Source organism: Cynara cardunculus, unplaced genomic scaffold (genome assembly GCF_001531365.2).
Source record: "Cynara cardunculus var. scolymus isolate 2C unplaced genomic scaffold, CcrdV1 Un_Scaffold_723, whole genome shotgun sequence".
NCBI classification, from domain to species: Eukaryota; Viridiplantae; Streptophyta; class Magnoliopsida; order Asterales; family Asteraceae; genus Cynara; species Cynara cardunculus.
This window is the reverse complement of record NW_020200608.1, coordinates 40,626-63,564: the sequence shown is the minus strand read 5'-3', so window position 1 is coordinate 63,564 and position 22,939 is coordinate 40,626. Positions and strand designations below refer to the sequence as shown.

The window sequence follows — 22,939 nt, the reverse complement described above, 5'->3', positions numbered from 1 at the left end:
TAATACAAGATTTGTCACCTTTATCATGTATGCATTCAATTCAACACACATCTTCTAATATATCACAATAACAAATGAATATATCATGTCGTCACATTATTATGATGACAAATTATTATACTTACGGAAACAGAGTAAACAACAAAAGTACCAAGGATTAAAAACAAACGCAGTAGTTAAGAGTCGTTATTTTCTGTTTGAGTTACCAATAATCCCCACAGGAGCAAACTCCTCCTTCAAAGTGATGGTAACGAATTTGATCTCTTATAACCACATGCCGATTCTCCATTTTTGCCAAAAGTTTAGCAAACAGATGGCAGTCTCCACAGATTCTAAGGTTCTTTCTAATCCTGATGTTCTTTCCCTTTGTTAAAGCCATTAACCCATAAACAATTGCCAGCTTTTCGCTGTGGTACAAGAGTGGATCTTCCATCTGTTCCCCTTCAACATCTTGCAACACGAAATTCGAATCTGGAACATAACCCACTTCCTTTAATCTCTCAACATACTTGTTTAGCTGCCTTACGATCTTATCAATTTCTGGATGTGAATTGTCCCTTAATATAAAAGCATGAATCTGTTTATTCACTTCAATCCAGCTACACCCTGGTTCCTTCCTCACATTGTTCCCCCTCATTGTCTTCCTCACTTGAGCAGCATCTTCCCACCTGTGGCTATTTGCATAAATATTTGATAGCAAGATATACGTTCCTGCATCATCAGGATCAAGATCTAGCACCCGTTTAGCTGCATACGCAGCTAGATCCATATTTCGGTGAATCCTACATGCCCCAAGCAAAGTCCTCCAAGTCACAGCATCTGGTTCAGGTTCCATTCTCTTTATCAGCTCAATAGCCTCATCAAGCTTTCCAGCCCTTCCCAGTAAATCAACCATGCAACCGTAGTGCTCTCTTCCTGGTTTGATACCAAAATTCTTTTCCATGGATTCAAAGTATGATCTCCCCTTATCTACCAATCCTGCATGGCTACAAGCAAACAATACTCCAACAACTGTGATGTAGTTAGGTTTGGTGCCTGAACTTTCCATCTTCTGAAACATCTCTAAGGCTTCATGACTGAAACCATTTTGGGCCAGACCTATTATCATGGTGCTCCAAGAGATCACATCCTTATCCACTATTCTACTGAACTCAAATCTTGCATCCTCCAGGCTACCACACTTGCAGTACATATCAAGAAGTGCATTGCTTAGAATCAAGTCTCGGTTGTATTTCAACAGGTGAACATGAATTTGTCTTCCCAGTTCTAACAAGGCTAGTCCGGTGCAAGCTCTCAAAACACTAGTCAATGTCGCCTGATCGGCCATAAACCCACATCTCTTCATGCGTTTGAAAAGATTCAGAGCTTCATCTCCATCGGTGTTTTGAGCAAAGGCACCAATTACTGAGTTCCAAACAATCAAATCACTAGTTTCCATCTCGTTAAAAACGGTCAATGCATTTGGCAGTTCACCCCACTTGGAATAATTATCGATGAGTGCACTCCTGACAAATACATCAGAGTCCAAACCAGTTTTAGTTATACCGCAATGGATCTGCCTGAGGCTGGGTAACCCATTGCAGGCTTGCAAAACAGAAGAATAAGTAAACATGTTCGGATGGACACCATTTCTGAGCATAAGAGTCAAGAACTCCATGGCCTCGTGATCCAGTCTTGCATTCGAGAAAGCAGCTATCATGGTGGTCCAAGATACAACATTTCTGTCAGGCATTTGATCGAACAGTTCCCGTGCTTCATTTAATAAATTGAACTTAACGTACATATTCATGAGAGTGTTAATCAAGAAAGTTTTGGGCTGGTAGCCATCAGAGAAAATGTGTTTATGGACAAGTTTGGCTTCCTGGATGGCGCCACAAGCTAGACAGCACTTGATGAGCTCGGAATATGTTACAGAATCGGCCCAAATTCGGTGGTTCTGCATGGAAGTCAAAGCTCTCATGGCAGCAGGGAGGTCTCTGCGATAGCAGGAGGAAGTGAATTCATTAAGCAGGGTATTGGATTGGAGGGAATGATGATGATGCATAAGCAAGGATGGTAATGCAACAGCAACAGTAGGAGGGATGGATTTGAGGTTGCGAAACAAGATTGATTTCATAATTAAAATTGATTTCTCAAATTCCCTTTGGTATGTATATTAGTATTATTAACGAAAGGCGTAAGTGGATTTTGAAGTAAAGAAGGCGACAGATATAATTAAAGCAGGGTTGTGGTTGGAGATTGTATATAATATGTTTAAGGAGGGGTATATCTGTTATTATCTCATAGTATGAGGAGTCATCATGTAATTTGTAGAAAGCCGATCTCATTCTCATTCTCATTCTCATTCTCATTCTCATTCATCACTGTGTGTGTGTGTGTGTGTTTGGTTGGGGGACTGAAAGGTTAAAGAGAAAGATGGAGAGCTCCGGAGAGATGGTGGCCTTCCCATTGTTGATAACGCCGATCGACACTAATTACAGGGCATGCACTATCCCCTACAGGTTCCCTTCCGACAACCCCAAGAAACCAACGCCCATTGAGGTCTCTTGGATCAACCTCTTCGCCAATTCCATTCCCTCTTTCAAGTACGCTCTTCTCCAACACTCCAATTCGATTCAATTCCACTACATCTCTTATTACTCCTGTGCTTTCCAGATACCACTATATACTACAAGTAAAGTTGTTTAAATTCTAACTCGGTTTGATTTTTTAACGGAGCGTATTATCATTTTGTCTTTTTCCTTTGTTTTCTTCTTGTCACAGGAAGAGAGCAGAAAGTGACGACACAGTCGCAGATGCTTCTGCTAAAGCTGAAAAGTTTGCTCAAAGGTATTATTCGAATTAACTACATTTACGTTCTTTTCTCAATTAGTTTACTTGTTATTAGTAATGTTCTTGTGTAAGCTGTAAACCTAAGACAAACTTGAGAATCATGATTTAATTTTACTTCAATTCAGTGTAGCTGTTTTATATATTGTGCATGCTACACATAATAAAACTGAATGAAGTCAAGAAGACAAGTTCATTTGAGATGAGATCATTGCCATAAACAGTAATTACCTCATGATTTGTTGATCACAATTCTATCAACAGAGTATTGTTTTTCCCAAGTAGTGAAACTTACTATTTTGTCTTCAAAAAGCTCTTCATAATTGTTATTGCAAATTCTTTAGTTGTGGATGCATTTCCCCTTGTACCCATATCATACATGGATTAACTTTTCTGAATATCTGACAACATGTGCTGTTAACTGAGTAAGGTATTCTGAAATCCTAGAGGACTTCAAAAAAGATCCTGAAAGCCATGGTGGACCACCTGATTGCATAGTAAGCGAAAACTTCCCTTCTATATACTTGATGAAATTGTAATGCTGTTAAGAACCTGGCTGTTTTTTTGTTTGTTTGTATTATTCCAGCTTCTTTGCCGTATCCGTGAGCTTATCCTCAGGGAGGTTGGTTTCAGAGACATATTTAAGAAGGTTAAGGTGAGGATATAATCCACCTTTCCCAGTCCAATGCATACAAACAAACCTTTTAACCTAAGGTCTATCCAACTTTTGCAACATTCATCAACCACCTTTTTGTGTGCATTTCAATATTATTAATGTCTACTTCCCTACACCAACAAACATTCTCGCTTAGTTGTTCATCCCATATCACACCCTTAAGTCTTTTGGAGTGTGAAAGAGTGTTTCTTTTTAACATGCATAATTCAAGTGACTACAAACCTGCAAGTCATATTAATGGAAGAGTTTGTTGTCCATTTTGATTCACTAGGATGAAGAAAATGCCAAAGCAATAACCTTGTTTAAGGATGTTGTTCATTTGAATGATGCTATTGAGGAGGAATCAAAGCGAGTGGAGAATTTGGTCAGAGGAATATTTGCAGGGAACATATTTGATCTCGGTTCTGCACAGGTATGCAAATGCTCCTGCCAAAAGAAAACATGAATTCCACCTTTCTGCAGTTCAACCTGGAAATAAAATATTTATTCGTCTTTATAAAAGCAATTTGACTGAACTGAAACTCATAGGATACTTCATCATGGCATCTAAGTCCAGGCAGCCATACTTGCTTCAAATGGTCAAATGCTTCTTTTATTAACCTACTCAGTTTTTTATACTCTAACTGACGCATGCATACCACTTTCCTAGCGATGTTGGTTATAAAATCCGATTCTTTGAATTGTTCATTGTTGTTAGCTTTATTCTTCTGATTTTACCCTGAAGGCTGAAGCTTTTTGTCATTACTAGCTTGACCTATTGACCACTCGCGTCTATGCAATGTTCATAAGTTGGATCACCATGCTTAGTCCTTGGAGACATTGAACATGAAAGCATAATAAGAAACCAACTTATGAGGCATACGAAAGGGTTGCAAAAACAAAAACAAAAATCAAAGTTTACTTACAAAATGTGAATCTACCCTCATGTTTTATCTACTCTGTGGAATAAAGAAGCCTTGTTTTTGATTCTTGAGCAGAGCTATTCTATACCTGGTTTCCTGCAACACTAGGTCGATCACTTGATCATCATCATATCAAGACCAATCTGGGCTCTCTTATTACTCACGGTCTAACTTTTTCCTGATTCTTGAAGCTTGCAGAGTTATTCTCAAAAGATGGAATTTCCTTCTTGGCTAGTTGTCAAAATATTGTTCCCCGACCCTGGGTTATTGATGATTTGGATACTTTCATTTCAAAATGGGGCAAGAAACCATGGAAAAAGGCATGTTCTATCGGGATTTGTTCCATAATCAATTTGTTCTTTCAATTGGTATTTGGTTGTCTTCTTTATGTGGGTTAGGGTTCAGTTCAGTATGTTACTGACCCTCTATATTTTTCTTCATAACAGGTTGTCATATTTGTTGATAATTCTGGTGCGGATGTTGTTTTGGGTATATTGCCCTTTGCTAGAGAACTGCTTCGTTGTGGGACAAAGGTTGGCTATCAAACTAGTTACTTTTTTTTGTTCTCAAAACCCATTTTGCTTTTTCATTATTGATTGCCTAGCACTTGGCTGGATATTTATGACCGAAGGAACTGACGCGCTTAGGAAGGGAAAAACACTACTTGATTGTCATAGCCTTCTCTTCTGTGTAGACCATAAAGATATTTATGTTTTTCATGTATTGACTTTGAAGGTTTTAACTTTCTATTCCGTCCAATTAAGTGCTTACTTTGAATGGCTAATTGGTACTTGGTACATTCTTAAGGTAGCTTTTGGTAAGCAGACTAGACCAGACTGGACCGGACAAAAGAACAGGACTAGACATGACAAGCTTTTTGTCTAGTGTTTGGCATGACTAGGAGTGGATATGATTGTGTTGGACAAGTTGCCTCTAAACGTTTAATGATTTATATGGTCGTTATTGGTGGCAGTGTAAGAGGAGGTGATGATTGTGATGGAAGCGGAGGTGGTCGGCGTTGGTGGTTGTGGAGGACAGTGGTGGATATGGAGGTGCCCGGTGTGGTGGAGGTAGAGGTGGTGATGGACAATGGTAGGTAACCGTTGTGGTGGTGGGGTGACAATGAGCGCTGATAGTGGTGGAGGCGGTGGTTGTGGAGGATGTAGAGATGGTGGACACGGTCGACAAGGGTGGATATGGAGGTAGATGTGGTAGTTGTGGAGGTGATGGTAGTGGTAGTTGGTGGAGGTTCAATCATTTCCTTGACTTTGTGGGTTATCGTTATCAAATTCAAAGTGGATTCGGCCGCGGAAAAAAGGACCGCATTTTCAATCGGGTCAAGTTCTAATTGTTCAAGTTGACTCAACTAATCAGAATGCTTGATTAATAAAGAACTTGTTATTCTTGACTCTTGGGCCCAGGAATTTGGAAATTTCCCGAAAAGCTAACTATAGGTTCCTTCCCGTGTGGATCCCACCAGAGCGCAAAAAGATGGACAATCAAATCTATTTCTCAATTTGTTTTTTCTTTTCTTATCACTGAATAGATTGAATCCCTCTCTTTCCGTTTCCGTTGATGACTTTTCATTTTTTTCATCGTCAGTGATTGGTGGTGTCTGCCAGTGGTGGTGGTGGCAGTGATGGGTGGTTGTGACCACTAAACCAAATACCATATTAGGGTCATACCAAATGAGGATGGATTGGTGAAATTCTAGTTCTTTTTGGTGGAACAGAAAAAAGCCTTTTTTGTCTCATCCAGTCCCATCCGATCCTTGTCCATGTCACTGTCCATGTCTCGCCAAACGTAAACAGTGAGTTTTGTGTAGTCCAGTTTAGTCCCATGTAGCAAACGCAGCTTTTGAAGGTCATGGGTTTGAATTCCCTTTCCCTCTTTGATCATTTATAGAATAAACATGATTAGTTATAACCCTGTGTTCTTTTAATTATGATCTAGAAATGAAGCAAGGCTATAGCATCCAAATTAGCACCAAAGAAATTAAACACAAAATCGGATATGATTATAACAGAGTAAGCATAATAGAGTGTAAAACAAATCCAATGTAGTCCTTAATTGTGAACCCCACCACCTGCAACATGCTTCCTGCTTCATTCTATTCTTCTCTCTCAATTTTATTTTTATGCTGTTAATCGGCTGATATATAAGTTCAAGGTTAATATGATTGACTGGCCTGAGATTTGGAAAGAGAAGCGTGGGATTACAGTGTTTCCAAACCCACAACAGTTGTTCTTTGCTCTTAGAGGATGACTTAAGAAAGAACTAATTTATAACTGGTTACTGGATAATTAAAGGGAAAGAAAAATATCTTAACACTATAATTAGCAGCTGATGTTTTGACAGTGTCTCTAAGACCCCTTCCAAGTGTTGAGTGTGTTCCTTCCACGTCTTACACTCTTACTGTATATTAACATGTCATCAGAAAATACAAGTACAAACTTTCCCAGGTAAGGTTTGAAGACATAGTTCATCAACCTTCGGAAGGTAGAAGGGGAATTTGTGAGTGTAAGCGCATCACGAGGAACTCAAAATGACGACATTGAGTTTGAGATGCAGTTTTGTAGATGTCTTCCTGAGTTGCTCTGATTTGATAGTGACAAGAGCTGAGACCAATCTTAGAGACCAGCGTGGTGCCATGTAATTCATTTGTTTTCTTCTCAACCGAAGGGATGAGAAAATTATTCTTGATAGTACCTTACTTAGAGCCCTATAAACAATACATATCTTCCACACTCCATCTTTTTTTAACAAGCACAACAGGGGATGCAAATGGACTTGAACTGTCCCTCATAACCCCTTTGTTCCAACAATTCATGAGTTATTCTTTCAGTAACTTCCTTTTTGTACAAACGGATATGTATAGGTCTGATGTTGATTGGGTTTGAACATTTCCTAAGAAGATTTTTATAATCAAATCCAGCTCTGGAAGGAGGCAAGGCAGTAGGTACCATAAAGAGGTGGGAGTATTTGGGGGGAAGTGATTGTAGCTTGAATGGTTGTACTGGTAGGTTGAACCTTCTGTATGAAGGTTGAACAAGGTTGTTGGATACTCAGAAGAACATAATTGCATCATAATGATGCAATACTACATCATATCTTCTACCCTCATCTTTTTAAACAAGCACGACGGGGATGCAGATGGACTTAAAATTTACCTTATGATCCCTTGTTCCAACAATATTTAAGTGATTGTTTCAGCAACATCCTTTTATACCAACATTAACAAATATGTATAGGGTCTGATGTTGATTGGGTTACCTTGTAACCTTGTTTTATTATTACTCAAGTTGGATTTCAAGAATTTTTTAATAGTTTAATAGCATTCCTAGGCAGGGGTCTCATAAGAGTGACATTCTATATTTGTTTTCACATCTAGAGTTCTTTTTAGGAGTAGAACGAGGGAGAGTCAGGAGAAGGCATCCCATCCAGACAGTAGGAGGAGCCATCCTGACCACGATTTACTCCTGTTCTGCTAGTTTCCTTTTTCTTCTGTTTGTTTCAATGTGTTTTCAGTTAAAGAGTTTTAACTTTGTTGGCATATTCTATTCTGAAAAATGTATGTATAGTTTTCTTGTTAAATTGGAATGATTGGTATCTATACTCAAGCTTGAGGAGTCTTAGATGTAGATTTGTAATCAGGTAAATGAACTATATAACTAAATCCTTCATTTTTTTTTCATCTGTAGTATTCATGAACCTATGAGGCTTCAGAAAGTCACCTTATGCACACGTTGAACACATCCAAGTTCCTGAAAATGAACTATATGACTAAAATCCTATATTTGGATGGATCTGAGAAGATTACCCATAGCTGCTCTTATATAGGTAGATCCCAATTGCCATCTATCTTCTCTGCTTATATGGCTATCTTTCAATCTTCTGACCTCCTGACCTGTCTTTGGCAGAAGACCATCTCCTCATCTCACTCTCTACCTGTTTGTTTCTCCCTGATTGGCTAAAGGGACAGGGAAGGGAGATCCATTCACTACTTGGCCTCTGCTTTTTTAACAACTACCCTGTTATAATCTGTGATTAAAAAATCTGAAACATAGTAATTTGAAACAATCTTTTGAGGTGGCTATTCAGGTTTGAAGCATGTTTTTTTTTTGATTAACCTAGATATCCAACCCGCTATACGAGCCGACTAATCCCAGGGCGACCACCTGCTTTGCAGATAGCCCGGAGTCACCGCATTTGAACCTCCGTGGCCACAAGGGGATTTTTATTCCTCCTTGGATTTGAACCTGGGACCTCCAGGTACTTTTGACTTTTGGAGCCAAGCTCAAACCAATCAGGCACCACCTTTGTGGTTAGCGTGTCTTTTTTATGTTGCTAGTAGTAGTATTTTTTACAACTATCCATTGGTGATGCTAATGTAACTGTGTTAGGAGTTGAGAATTGAGTTGGTTAAGGGCTCTTATCTTCTCTCTCCGAGTTTAATAGTGAAAAGGAAGTTTAAGCAAAGCTCATTTAAGATGATTATTTTTCTTCCCGAGGCCAAAAAACATCTAATGAGGCGTTAACTGAACATCATTGAACCAATATTTTCAAATACTTATAATCAAATTAACATCCTAGCCTAGTGTTTTAGCATCAACATTGTTTCTTCAAATTGTGGCATGGTATCTTTCACTCTTCTTTAGTATTTTGTTTCAACCATATAGCTTTCATAATACAGGTCGTGTTGGCAGCTAACGACCTACCTTCTATCAACGATGTAACTTATCATGAACTACTGGAGATCATATCAAAGGTACTATAGCTGTAACTAATTTTGTATGTAATGGCATTGCATTTTGCTTTAAATGAAGAGGGTACACTTGGTTTCTGTTGATCTAAATGTGCTATGTCGAAATCCACAGTTGAAGGATGAAAATGGACTGCTTATGGGTGTTGATACTCAGAATCTTTTGATTGCGAATTCTGGTAATGATTTGCCGGTAAGACTATGGAAGGCGTTTTGATTGATTTCGTAATATGTTGAGGGTTGTCAAGTATAATTATAGGCATCTAATTGTTATATCAGGTTATTGATCTCTCGAGTGTGTCCCAAGAGCTTGCATACCTGGCAAGTGATGCTGACTTGGTAGTTATGGAAGGAATGGTGAGTAGTTGGTTATTTAACCATAAACAGAATCATTTTCCTTGTACCTTAGATTGCTATATGGTTTGGTTTTTTAGAGGATAACAAACACAAGGACCATGCTTCATTCAGTATGGAAAAACACTTTTCTCACATTACACGCAATTATCTGATCTCTAATCTGTGGCAGGGCCGTGGAATCGAGACAAATCTATATGCTCAATTTAAGTGTGATTCCCTCAAGATTGGAATGGTTAGTGGGAGTATATTTTTGTGAAACTTTTGAGTCCCTTTTTTGCTTGGTTTAATTGAACTGATGAAACATTTGTATGTAGGTGAAGCATCCAGAGGTTGCCCAGTTTCTAGGAGGGAGGCTGTATGATTGTGTATTCAAGTTCAATGAAGTTTCAAGTTGTTAACAAGATAGAATAGTACATGCAAGAAGGAAGGAAGCATCCATTCTTTCTGATACTTGTTTTAAAAGTATTCAAGGCAATGGAGCATGATGAACTTGGTGTCTTTTGTCAAAATGAGAATTCTTTTGGTGTTTTCTAGATAATATATTGATGAATGCCAAGCTCAGTCGAGGAGTTGGTTTAAGAAATGGGTGGTTCCTTCATTTTTCTCATAATTGAATGGATTGATACTGAGTGTTTCTTCATCAGATGCTAGCCAGCCATTCGATTCAAACAAAAAACATACACATTTTATATAACAAAGGAAATAGACAGTGAAGTCCTTACGTAATAATATGGTTCTAAAGACTTACAGCAGATGTTGGAATCAAAATACATGTAAAATGAATCCAATAAATTCTGTTTCTAAAAAAGGGAGGCAGTGTGTGTATTTCATCATCTCTGCAGCTTTCCAATTGAATGCAAATATATGGAAACTGAAACAACACTGTCAACATACATACATGACTTGGTTAGTTGTTTCATTCATCAAAAAGAAGCAGTAGCATTAGTAAAGTCAACATTACTTACGTGGATCCGAGGAAGAAAGCCAGGGATAGATGAAAATTGAACAGAAACACCGAGACAACTGCGGTTACTAGCATTGCTACAGAAGTCGAATACACCTGCAAATAAAACTTTCTTTAATAAAAATGCAACATCTATCTATCTATCTATATAAAAATGCAATTAAATCATAGTACCAACGGGAGTTTCTTACAACTTGGCTATTCTATTCATGTACTTCTCTCTATTGTAAATATATGTTTAATTTTCTGTTTTTTTTTTCTCGGTTTCTAAATTTGATAGATTTTGTTGTATGCAAATCTTGTACATATACTTTCATTCGTTAAAATCGCTAGCATTAACTATATATTTGACATTGCATGTTTGTATTGAGTATATAGGATTATAAATTCACCTTTGGCCCACACTGGACTTTTCTAGGTGCTGTAAATTGTCTAGTTAAGAACACAACCTTCAATTTCACTCTACTAGACAGTGATTAAAGAAATCTTTCACATTGATTGAAGTAAGCAACTATTTTGTTGCAACTCAAATCAATTGAATACAGCAGGATGATAGTTACCATCAAATTAACAAGTGCTGTGTCTTTCTTCCATCTAATTAGATACAGTCAAAGTTAGCAAAGAAAAATAGTCACACAAGTGCCAGCAATTTTATGATCCATATTCTGTCTGGTCATAAAATCAACAGGGGTGCACATGGCACACCATCTCATACTAATTGATTGACTTGAGCCTGATGTGGCAGGGACATCAAACATGACCTTTCCTATGATATGTTTCAACTTCTTTTTAACAAGAGATAAGGTGCAATCTAAAAATCATGGGGAACAATGAACAAATAGCAAACAGAACTTTGGCCTTACCTTCACAATATTGTCAGCATACTTCATCACCATAGACACAGCGATCCCGCTGCAAATCCGAAACAACACTATTTATTCAAAGATAAAGCAAACCAAAGCTGATCCAAAACTTTTGGGCAATGTTCAGAAGAAATACAACTTAAAAAAAAGTAACTATATAAAAAAAATTAGTATAAAACTTATACTTCCATATGTTTACATTATCTAAATAATCATATTTATATATTAATATAAACAACTTTATCCACATTTAGCCGTTTAAGCCTAGAAGTTCACTTACCCGCCTAGGCCCTAGCTTCTTTCAACACAATGTATTTCACTAAAATGTATACAAGAAACATAGTTTTCAGAAAATTGAAAACTACACGTTTTTTCATCGAAGCAAGATCAAACTACACCCATGCAGTACTAGAAACATCAGAGACAAACTTGCAGCATACTACAACTGAACTATATAAAGATAAATACCTTAGGGCATGATTGATAATCATGAGAACCGTAATTAGTGAATATCCATGGAAGAATCCCCTGCACACAAGAGTTCAGCTTTCATTAGAAACAAACAGTATAGTAAAGAAAACCCTTTATAGATAATACCCTGTAATTTCAAATTAAAGAACTCTGAAACCTAGAAAGAATCTCTTGCATCATAAATTTATAAGTGAACTCATCCAACAAAATAGTACTAAGAAAAGGTATAACTGAACATCTGGATTTCCGACTTTGGCACTACTTACTTGAACGAGAAAAATAAAGAAAAGTAATCATCAGTGAAAACCAACCAACAAATTTCTTGGCTGAATGTTTTTTATTATTCATAGTGGACAATGATACTTCACTTATGACTAAAGATTATCATATTTCAGCCTTTAGTTCCTACAATCCTTTGTGCATGATCAATCAAGTGAAGCGATGCATTAGGCCTTTTTGTTTCATGTTAAATGTTTTTCGGAATCACGAGTCATTGGAAGTAAGGTTTTCATTTCTTCAAAGAGAATGTATGCTCCAGTTAAGAGGAAAGTTTTGTACAGAACAATCTGTAAATAATGAGGAAAGAGTTTTCTTAACACGAACTACTAGCACTATGTAACAGTTTACTTAAGACAACTTCTAAAAGAGATATTGAGGCATAAGGAAAAAGAGAAGACAGAGACAACGACTTTAAGACATGGTTTGTAACATATTAAGTACTTAAAAATCTGAGAATTACTAATGCCAGAAAGCAATGGAAGTTCTAATATATAACACTTCCGACTTTGACCTCTTCATTTCTAAGCTCAAGGATGTTAAATATACAATTCCCTCTGTTTTACTATTCATTTCATATTTGATACATGTGTTGCCTTCCTCTGTTCCTGGTTAACTATTTATTTTTCTAGAATACCGGTGCAAAAAGTTGACCTGGTGAGGCTTAACCCAACTTCTCAATTGACCCTCTTTCATGAAAGGCAAAAGAGGCTACATGAAAATCCTTGACTCTTTGTAGATAAGCATCAAATTAAGAAACAGTGAAGAGCAGTATTCATGATGTATGCATGAAAGAGCATAATTAACATACTTGTTCACAACAGCATCAAAATCTTGGATCAGTATAGCAACAACGTTGAAGGCCATCCCAAAGACATATAACCAGAAGTTCTGCACATTTATGTTCCTGGAAGGTCGTTTTTTTATTATAGCCTGTGAAATTAGAGATGAACTTATCAAATAGAGCAAATACGATGTCCATTCACTTGACAAACCTTGTTATGAATTATGTCCAAAAAACCAAGAGCCTTACAATAGGATTTTATAAAACTATCAAGCAACAAAAATTGAGACATACTTGTGAAACAACTTAACAATCTCACTGAGTTCCCAACTGACAGTGAAATGCAATTTTAGATACCAAAAAGCAATATACACCCTTTACCTCTGTGTACACTCCAGCAAAACCGCTTAGAAGTGCCATGATCTGCAAAGAAATGAAGGAATACATATTAGAATGCTCCGCAGTTGAACAAACAATTCATTTGGTAATATGAAGGAATAATCTGAAAAAGCCAAAGGACTCACAATGGCCATCAACCAGCCTATGAAAGGTGTCTGAAGAACATGATCAGAACTGTTAACAAGTTGAAACACAGTGTAAAATAAGAGCCAATAACTAAAAGATGATCAAAAGAGACCTAAGAAATTCACGGACAACTTAATCTCCACATTCAGGGTCAATGCACAATAATAATAATTTTAAACACAACATTGTAGTGCTTTTCCAGGGAAGCACCCACATGTTTGAAGCAAATGGTAACAGACTCGGTAATGAAAAGGTCCTGAACAATCGCAAAATGCTCCCTTATCATGGTTCTTAGAGAAATACACAACTGCAGTCATGGATGTGCTTTTCCTAACTAGAGAAAACAAATTTGTATCCAACCGTGTTCATGTGATTTATGTTTCTTTTTTGTTCTACACTTCTCTTTGGTGGGTGGGTGTAGGTGTCACATATGTTTTGTTTTTTGATTAACCTGGATATCCAACCCGCTATGCAAGCCGACTAATCCCAGGGCGACCACCTGCTTTGCAGATAGCCCAGAGTCACCGCATTTGAACCTCCGTGGCCAAAAGATGAAGATGAAGGGCCTTAGGATCTACCTAGCTTTGAAGATGCATTACATGAAACAAGTAAAAGATCTTGCCACAGCCACTGGGACATAGCAGTTTCATAAAGTAAATAAGGGTCTGCAGATGTGACAGAAATGACTTTTCGATCATCACCAAGACTACAGAACATTCAAGGGAGCAAAGAGCCAGGGGAACTTTTAGGACCCAAGGGGACATACTTGATAGTTAATAATGATACTGCAAATGATAGTAAATGACTGATGAACCTATGATAATTTTTTATACTATAACACAAGGAACTAAATAAAAAAAATTTGTTTGATAATGTGCCTATTTAAGTTATGCAAAATGCACATCTATGAAGCAATCCAGTACAGCAACAACACAAGCACGAAACTTGTAATATGGAGATAATCAAACTTACGAAGGATTAAGTTGTGCCGTTGTGCACCCCGCACAAAGTAAAATGAAAGCAGCCCACTGAATCTCGCTTAACCTGTGCAAAGTTATCATAATACAGAGTTATCATTCTAGAAGCCACCTGATCAGAAACAAGGTTTAACATGGTAGAAGAAGATTTAGATTCATCTTTAAGACAATGACATAAGAAAGCCAAACCATTAACTGGTTCATATCTAATATTAGTCTCCAAACATGAAAGTAGATTTGGAGCATTAATTAAAAGAAAGAACTTTTCATACTATATATATTATCAATGGGGAAAAGCAATTCAGATAAAGCTAATATTTAAAACAATCATCAGGAGGATCCACATAGAAGGTAGGAGCACGTACTTCTTCTTGAGAATTATGCGGTACAACACACCAGTGCTGATAATATTCAGGTTTTTCAGTATCTGATACCCTGGAGCATCCACATACGCAAAGATATAATACTGCCAAATGCAGGAGTACCTCAGAAAGAATTGAAGTCAAAGCAATTGACATTTTCAGATAAAACAACGCCAGAAACCAACCTGGAGCAAATTCTTAACAAGGTAAAGTGCTGCAGGGATGGGGTAAACACTAACTTCATCCACTGTTGTACTTAACCTGATATACACATGACAGAATTAGAATGGTAAGGGAAAACTGCATGCTTCTTATTCTGGTTCCAAAGTTGCATACACTAGAAATTCTCATAATATATACAATGTACAAAGTAGTTGTACACGTTATCAAGTTATTATTAATCACTCATTTTCACTTTCCTATATATACGTCTTACAAGATGGATGAAGGAAAGGATTCAGGCTAAAATTCACCAGGCCAAAAAATTCAGTCCTAATGAGTAATTTACAAATGCAAATATGAACTATTAACGGCACCCAGTGGCTTCCACTGAAGTTTGTGAAGACTCGGGAATGTGGGAACAATGAACCAAGGAGAGGTTTTAAGGGGACAAGTGATCAAGTTTTGTCAATCAAAAGTAGGACGAACATGAAACCCATCATTTGTAATCTTACACGAGATAAACTACAGATGATCTTGCATTTGTCCAACAACAATTAGTCCTTCATATTATTATGACTTTCGGAGGCAGACTCAAATGGCAATATCCTCTGATGAAGATGTTAATTTTCTCCAAGCAGAGTAAAGAGTGCAAGAAAGAGGACAGAACTCCCAATTCTAAAACCCGGGACTTGAATTCAAGTCCTGTTATTAATTTCCTCATGATTTATTATAACTAAAAGAATTCATTTAAGCATCTCATTGCTTTCATTGTAAGATTCCATTTGAATAGGAATATGCATGCGAGCCCCATGAAGTAAGCGTTAGGACCCTGCACATTTTTATCTATCACTGCCCTTCACATGCTATCTACACCCTTTGTGCACCAAAAATCACCTTGCATCATTTGAGGCCATTACCTCGACAAATGATTATACATGTAGATGATTTGATACATAAGTGAATACGTGACATCTTGTCTATTCCAATCCTATAGCTTTCCTGGACTGTCATTTGCTTAGCTTATGTGCCACAGCTAGGACCCATCCATTAGGGTGCTAAATCTTGCTGGGTTAATAATTGAACGAACCTAATGAAAGCCTAACGAGAAGATGAAAGACAAAAGAAAGTAAGTGGAATAGAAGAGACCATATTCCACCTATTTACAAAGCACGTGAGGATACACGTGCTCAGATAAATCATGCATACGGCTTGAAAAATGCTTTCTTGCCAGCTTTGGAGCATAAGGGGTATTCGGAATGATAACCTTATACCATCACAGATTTTTCAAATGTAGGATGATACAAACTAGTAAATTGAACTCAAGTATTGAAGTGGTAAAGAGTGCAAGTTTCATGGTGTAATGAAACAAGTGGAAAAATCTAATTGCAAAGAGAGAATATTCAAGAAACCTGTTATCATCGGTCACACCTTCAGTTCTCCATATTCTAGCCAAGGCAGCAAGGGATAGTGCACATTTCAAAGCCTCAACCTGATTCCAAAGCAAGGAAAACGGAGGTCTAGCATAAGACAGGCGAAGAGAAAAAATTCACAATCAGAGTATGGAGCAATAAGTAAAGGTTCAGGATTGAAGCATGCTGTAATTTTTCTTGGGAAAAGATCATGCCAGCCATTTCACTTAAATCCTCACCAAAAAGTTAGCGGTTGTGACACTGTACTCGTATCTTCCAGCTCTTTTGGACCAGACAATAAGTATAGCTTGGGAGCTGGTAAGAAAAGTTAATGCTAGTGTAACGGCAGACCTATTGCATCCAAGACAAGAGAAGGACATAAAGATGAGGAGATGTTGCAGAAAATGAAAATGAAAATGGCAATGAAAATGAAATGATAGCCACTACTTACTTCCTTTTCCACTTTGTTTTATCAAAAGGTGGAGGAACTGCAAAAATCAAAGGAAAACCCTAAGGAACATCCAAAATAAGAGTTGAAGAAAGAGATTGAAATCGTATGATACCATCCAAAAGATCTTTGCCACGTAAGCTCTCAACATCTTGATGGGCAGGATCCCCATCCTTATCCTAGAAGGTGAGATTAGATGTGTGAATTCGACAAGGAAGCAGATCGAGGTTGAATCCAACATGAGAAAGAGATATATGTTGCTTAATTGGAATAACCCCCAATTTAAGAAAGAAGAAGCAATGTTAACAAGAGAAAGAAATGTAGATGGAGATTAAGAGACGAGGGTTGGAACCTGATCTTTGATTCTTCTGTACTCCATGGAAAGATGAATGAATTACGAGTGTGTGAATTGGATCGAGATGGAGGAGTGAATGCGAATGAGCAGCAGCTGATGGCAGTGGAAGTCGACGGTCGATGGACTGAATTCAAATGCAAGCTTAGACTTGGGTTGTTTTCAAAAGAATCGGAATCGCTATCGCTATCGCTATCGCTATAAAAAATGTTTTTAGCATCGACATTGATATAAAAGTAATCAAATATCAATGGGTTTTTATAATCTAATTTTGATTTATTCTTGTATTTATTTATTGTAATATTATTCTATTTATATATCTTAACTATACTATGTTATACTATACTTTACGAATGTGTAATTCTCATGTCGCTTCTCTACCAATACATATACGGGGATGTCTTTCCTATGTTTTTGACATATCTTAATTAATCTCATGTTCTCTTTTACACAACAACATTTTTAGACATATTGGCTTGTGTGTATGTTTTTTTTTATTTATGACCTACCTGGATTATGTTTGTAACATTGGTCATAGGAAGCTTAAAAATAGATATGTTACGGTTGGAATCAACATCCCAACCATCTTCACCAACATCCACTTATAACCATATATTATATGGATAGATATATCAAAGATCCTTGACTGTTTTCTAAAAATATTATCCTATTCATCAAGAAACACACAAACATGTATCCCAAAGTCATCAATATCTTGTGAAAGTTTATTTTTTTTTGTGACAATGCTAGCTATGGCCTATATTCTGTTTATGAATGAACAAATGTTTGTTAATAAAGAAGAGGCCGGTTGTTTCATTCCCTCCCAATAACTCTTAACTTAAGCTGGTTTGATCCAAACAAATAACATAATAACACAATCACAAAAGTCATATACAATAAGTCAATAATCATATCAACATGAATTTACTAACACTAGGAAAGGAATGATAATTGATTGAAGATGAAAAAAACAAATGATTTATTCTTTATGTCTGTCACCAATAGTGTTGTGATAGTGGTACTTGGCAGCTCAATTGCCATTCATGACATTCGCTAGTTCAATCCAATTATGCATGAATCACATTCACCAATCACCAGGTTGGAATGATTCTTGAAATTAAATTAATTGTTGGTTGATGCATAAGATTAAACTCAAAGTCAATGACCTCTAATGTTTAAAAATGATGAAAAAGAATACAACATAACATAATATAAGGAGTTTGAAATATTAATTAGTCAAATGTGATGTTGTGTTGTGTTGTGTGTGATGAAAGCAACGAATAAGATTGTGTCATCACTGCTACTTCTCTGCAAATGTCATTTTTCTGTTTGCAAAACCTGATACTTTTTCCAAATTTAAAAAAAAAAAGAAAAAAAAAAAGAAAAACTTACAAAAGTCGTAAGAATGAATGATTGGCATAGTTGTACACCTTCGTTTACATCTGTACATAAAATAGGGACAAATTAGAGTCTGATGATGGATCCCACCACCACCTCACCTTAACCCTTCAAATAAAAACACCACCCTGAGCCTCAATCTAAACCCTTTCAATTTCAATTTCAAATTGCTTTCCTTCCTTCCCAATTCCCATGGCTACTATGTTTCGGAAGGCGGCATCTCTTCCCGTTTCTCATTCAAACATCGATGATCAATCTTCAATGGCTGCCGGCATGCGACGGAGACTCTCCTCCATGTCTTTACGCATCCAGCCCTCTGCCATCTCTGGCACCACCACTGCCGCAACCGCATGGGCGATGCGCCGCTCTAAATCCGTTTCATCCATGGGTGAATCCGCATCTACCTCCATCAGGAGCTGGTGGGATTGGGGATGGGGATGGATCCTCTCCAGGAAACCCCTATTCGCACAGGATCTGGAGTTCAACCAAGACGAAACCTCCTTTCTCAGTTCACATGACAAAGGCAGCTGGAAACACGTCATCTTCAAGCTCAGATCCGAGATTCGAAAACTCGTCAGATCCGATCAAAACGGCCTCCCGCAGAGCGTCCGTTACAACTCCTAGGGCAACAGCAAGGGCATGTGACTGTGTGTGAGCCTGAGGTATTATATTGTATGTATGAAATTACTTTCATATCATATCATCCTCATCATCATTGTTAGATAGACAAGGAAAAGGAAGATTCAATGCGCCATGGCGGTGCCGGTGGTAGTTTGTTTTCCGATCTGAAATTCTGGACGTCGGTGGGAATACTAGTTTGTTGTTGATGTGAACTTTCTAATTCTTTGTTCAATATATGTATATCAAATTATTTATTGTATTATTTCATCAAATTGCTTGATTATGCTAAATAAATTCAATTTCTTTGGCTTTAATTCTTCATACTAATCAAGCGTTCTTTTTTCCTTATTATGAATTCCAAACATAATCAAATACCACCCATGCAAATTGAAATTGAAATTGAAATTGAAATTGATTTAGTATAGCATAAATATACATTAACAAAACTTGACATATGAGATTAAATATTAAAAGTAACAGGAAACTTGTTAGGTATTCCCTTCAATCTCACTTGCATATATAATTTTCATCATTTTGATTGATGAATCGTCCAAACTCGTACAATCATACATAATATATCAATATGGGGTACCATATATTTGTCGGCAACAAACAATTAGCAACTCTTCCATCAAGGCAGACTGATGGAAATTAACAATTAACGTTTTATTAAATGATGATTGTAAGAAAACAAGCTGCAGTCGATCCGCTAGCTAGAATGGTCGCTTGTAGAGGATCCAGAAGTAGTCTCCTTATTGTTTTTGTTTTTTTTCTTGTTTTTGTTCCCATACCTAGTAGGCTCTCCTTGGTAATTGTCGTCAACATCCAAATGGATGCCTGGATCATTGGCGGAGTAACTACCACCCACCATGATAGAGTTGTTGACACTCTGAACGTTGTTGTTGAGGTAGGTCGTAAATGGCGATGATTGGTCTTGTTTTACACCTGCAGATTTATAGTTATCATCCTGATCCATGCTCATCATCTCACCTCTCATGGTGGCTCCTTCGTTGGTTCCAGCCATAGTTATGATGCCAACACCGGCTCTATGGTCATCCTCCTCCTCCATCTCCTCTTGGTGGTGTAGGTTATGGTTGGCTCCGTCCATTGGCTTCTTTTGGAGATGAGCAAGACGACGAGTGAGTGCTGATATCATATCCCCAATTTCACGATCAACCTGCTTCATGATTGGTATGGTATGATGTGGGAAGCTATATTAATAATTAATAAGCAAGAGTGATGGGAGGGTTGGGGTTTAAATGGACACCATATGTGAATTGGAATGCATTCCTTGCTTGGACACCAATTCAAGCATACATAAACTTTGTCTACTTTAATTCTTCAATACCAAAAGAAGAAGCAAGTAAGTAATTAAGGAAGGGATTGCTTCATTCCTTGTTAAACAACTTTTCAAATATTTTTGAATTCCTATTTTAATTTTCTCGTAAGTTGGGAGTGTATACAAAAACAATGGTTAAGAGGAGAGTTAAGGTGTAGGAACATGTTACGATATTCAAAACTCACCTTCAAGACGAGTGAGATGTATAGGACATAATTTTTATAGTAATAGATGTAGGATAGAAAGATGATTGAAATAGTTAGTTAGTTAGAAGATAGAGTTTAAGATGATGAAGGTTGAATAGGTATAGTTTTAAGTGAAGCGTACTATTGTATTACCCTTCACCCTAAACCTTTAAAAAAAAAAAAAAAAAAAAGAAAAAAAAAAAGAAAAAAAAAGAATGGGAGGTGGGGGAAGAAACAAAAAGGTGATAGTTGTATGGCATTATATATATGTGTGTGTATATATATATATATATATGGGGGTAGAGTTGTCCATGTGTATGTCACCGACAAAACCATTGCCACCCACAGCCAGCTGCCCAGGCTTAATAACTCTCCTCCTTAATTCAGCTTTTTGTATTTTAATGGTTTATTTCATTTTTGATTTACCTTCTATCATCATTAACAATTTATTATAAAATATACTTCTTTTATTGGTTTTTAATTTCATCTTCAATAATGATTTAACTATTACTTTGTGTTTTTATGTTTAAATCAAAATCAAGTAATTAATTCTTGAGAGTGAAAACCTCATAATTAAATATTTGGTAGATAATTAATTATATCTTTTAATAAATTCATTTACTAATAAAAAAAAAGGTTAATCTAATATCAAAATACTGAAGGTTCTCGAAAAATTATGTGGTTAACATCGTGTGAATTGGTCAACCAAAATATAAAATAAGAAACTCTAAACTGAGTAGATTCTTCAATAAAAGCCTCAACCATCCGATCAATCCTCTTGGGCTAATTTCAATTGCGACAATGAACTTTAATTTTCTCCACTTTCCATTCCATTCAAAACGCCTACACAATATATACCCCTCATAAGCACCAAAAGTAAAAACAAATGCAAATAGCTCCATGTGGTTTGCATACAAGTGGTCCCAATCATACCTCAATAAATTGTGTTATAGAGATAAAATGTGAGGATGAGATAAAAGGCTAGACATTGTAAAAGAATAAAAAAGCCAAATGCACCTATTCAAAGTCCCAATTACATTGATAATTTTGTTTGAGCAAAGGTAAAATTTTAAGAATGAGTAGAAGCTTGGTTGTTTGTATAAGGTCGTAATTGTTTTTAGAACACTATCATCTTCCCAAAATTCACATGATATGCATACTTTGAACATGATGATAACAAACTCTCAACTTTTTCTAGTAAATATGAGCTCAGTAAACCTTTTGTTTATCATTATAAGTTGATTGGGGGAGAAACAACGATTTAAGTTTGAAGGTGTGATAAAGTTAAATTATTAACCCTATCTAAAATCATGTTTATGATCCTTTTAGTTTTAGTTAGATTATCTCATTGAGTCTTTATTTTGCATTTAAGTAGCTTTTAGAGTTTGGTGTATAAGAATTATGCATTGAATTGATCAAATTTCTTAGTTTTATGTTAATCCTATATATATGTACTATGTGGTATGTAGGACTGAGTAGGATAGTTGTTGTTGTATAATTGTATTGTAGGATCAGATGTTGGGCTTTTGCACACTTTTGGGCTTGCAAGTTGGGTTGATTTTGTTAGGCTTGCTTGGACTAGTAGATCTTTTACTTATCATTAGGCTGAGGCTCCTATCCTTTTTGTTTATTATGGGCTCTAAACCCTTGTGTTAGTATAACTATAACTATAGTATAAATTATAGATTATAAATTAGCAAACAAACATTTGAGATGAGAATAATCTGATCATCCCTCCGTTACATTATTCTCCTTGTTTGTATTTCTTAATTACTAGTTTCTAGCTTTCTTTCTATTTTTGGCTCTTGTTCCCAAGTTTGAATATTTCTACAAGGTCCAATGTTTGAATATTAATTACTTCATCACATTCTTAGTTTTTTTTATTGTTATGGCTACTTGAAATATTTGCCTTTCAGTTTGATTTTTAAAGAACACTTTGATCCTTCTTTTACATTGGATTCAATTTTCATTTGTGGCTCGTGGTTATTATCTAAAAGGTCAAAATATGAGTTTTTCAAGGAATCCATGCAATTGTTTTAAGTTCTAAACAAAACTTTTTTCGTAAATTTTTAGTTACTTTTAAGTTTTATATTTCTTGCTTCATTTTATGTCATTTACATTCTACTTCTTTAATTTTATGCAATTTACTTTCCGTATTGTTATTTACATTCTCATACCATTTACTTTTCATAATTTCTTTAATAATTAATTACTTGCGTAACAAGTTTCCTTTCCTAGACTTTAACACTTACAACTTTTTCCCCCCCTGTGTTTTCC

General features: G+C 36.4%; 5 protein-coding genes across 5 annotated transcripts; 2 read left to right on the top strand and 3 right to left on the bottom strand.

Annotated features, from left to right (window-relative positions):
- Nucleotides 1-54: 54 nt before the first annotated feature.
- Nucleotides 55-2,048, bottom strand: LOC112501937 (pentatricopeptide repeat-containing protein At2g03880, mitochondrial). Its single transcript, XM_025105717.1, has one exon. It carries the CDS (start codon nt 2,042-2,044, stop codon nt 203-205), a length of 1,842 nt encoding a protein of 613 aa, XP_024961485.1. The 5' UTR covers nt 2,045-2,048; the 3' UTR covers nt 55-202.
- A 301-nt stretch (nt 2,049-2,349) lies between these two features.
- LOC112501933 (uncharacterized protein At2g17340) lies at nt 2,350-10,109 on the top strand. The gene is made up of 12 exons (XM_025105712.1): nt 2,350-2,585; nt 2,764-2,829; nt 3,260-3,326; nt 3,416-3,484; nt 3,777-3,917; nt 4,599-4,727; nt 4,854-4,940; nt 9,101-9,175; nt 9,285-9,362; nt 9,449-9,526; nt 9,696-9,758; nt 9,841-10,109. Exons 1-12 carry the CDS (start codon nt 2,416-2,418, stop codon nt 9,922-9,924), a joined length of 1,107 nt encoding a protein of 368 aa, XP_024961480.1. The 5' UTR covers nt 2,350-2,415; the 3' UTR covers nt 9,925-10,109.
- An 80-nt stretch (nt 10,110-10,189) lies between these two features.
- Nucleotides 10,190-17,297, bottom strand: LOC112501934 (CMP-sialic acid transporter 2-like). The gene is made up of 15 exons (XM_025105713.1): nt 17,120-17,297; nt 16,883-16,946; nt 16,771-16,807; nt 16,559-16,670; nt 16,320-16,399; nt 14,934-15,009; nt 14,752-14,852; nt 14,382-14,453; nt 13,409-13,457; nt 13,266-13,307; nt 12,912-13,033; nt 11,822-11,881; nt 11,354-11,402; nt 10,492-10,586; nt 10,190-10,408 (listed from the first exon to the last, which is right to left on the bottom strand). The coding sequence occupies exons 1-15, from the start codon at nt 17,144-17,146 to the stop codon at nt 10,357-10,359; spliced, it is 1,038 nt and encodes a 345-aa protein (XP_024961481.1). The 5' UTR covers nt 17,147-17,297; the 3' UTR covers nt 10,190-10,356.
- A 1,377-nt stretch (nt 17,298-18,674) lies between these two features.
- On the top strand, nt 18,675-19,448 carry LOC112501942. The gene has a single exon (XM_025105725.1). It carries the CDS (start codon nt 18,710-18,712, stop codon nt 19,139-19,141), a length of 432 nt encoding a protein of 143 aa, XP_024961493.1. The 5' UTR covers nt 18,675-18,709; the 3' UTR covers nt 19,142-19,448.
- A 399-nt stretch (nt 19,449-19,847) lies between these two features.
- On the bottom strand, nt 19,848-20,324 carry LOC112501935. Its single transcript, XM_025105715.1, has one exon. It carries the CDS (start codon nt 20,322-20,324, stop codon nt 19,848-19,850), a length of 477 nt encoding a protein of 158 aa, XP_024961483.1.
- Between the last annotated feature and the right edge of the window lie 2,615 nt (nt 20,325-22,939).

What these genes read in the sequence shown, in the direction of transcription:
- LOC112501937 (XM_025105717.1), bottom strand. Translation starts at nt 2,044, where the DNA reads ATGCATCATCATCATTCCCTCCAATCCAATACCCTGCTTAATGAATTC.
- LOC112501933 (XM_025105712.1), top strand. Translation starts at nt 2,416, where the DNA reads ATGGAGAGCTCCGGAGAGATGGTGGCCTTCCCATTGTTGATAACGCCG. An exon ending in TTGATCTCGGTTCTGCACAG is followed by an intron (nt 3,918 to 4,598) that starts GTATGCAAATGC and finishes TGATTCTTGAAG; the next exon opens with CTTGCAGAGTTATTCTCAAA. An exon ending in TACTGGAGATCATATCAAAG is followed by an intron (nt 9,176 to 9,284) that starts GTACTATAGCTG and finishes CGAAATCCACAG; the next exon opens with TTGAAGGATGAAAATGGACT.
- LOC112501934 (XM_025105713.1), bottom strand. Translation starts at nt 17,146, where the DNA reads ATGGAGTACAGAAGAATCAAAGATCAG. An exon ending in ACGGCACAACTTAATCCTTC is followed by an intron (nt 13,458 to 14,381) that starts GTAAGTTTGATT and finishes ACTTGTTAACAG; the next exon opens with TTCTGATCATGTTCTTCAGA. An exon ending in GCTTTCTTCCTCGGATCCAC is followed by an intron (nt 10,409 to 10,491) that starts GTAAGTAATGTT and finishes GTATGTTGACAG; the next exon opens with TGTTGTTTCAGTTTCCATAT.
- LOC112501942 (XM_025105725.1), top strand. Translation starts at nt 18,710, where the DNA reads ATGGCTACTATGTTTCGGAAGGCGGCATCTCTTCCCGTTTCTCATTCA.
- LOC112501935 (XM_025105715.1), bottom strand. Translation starts at nt 20,324, where the DNA reads ATGAAGCAGGTTGATCGTGAAATTGGGGATATGATATCAGCACTCACT.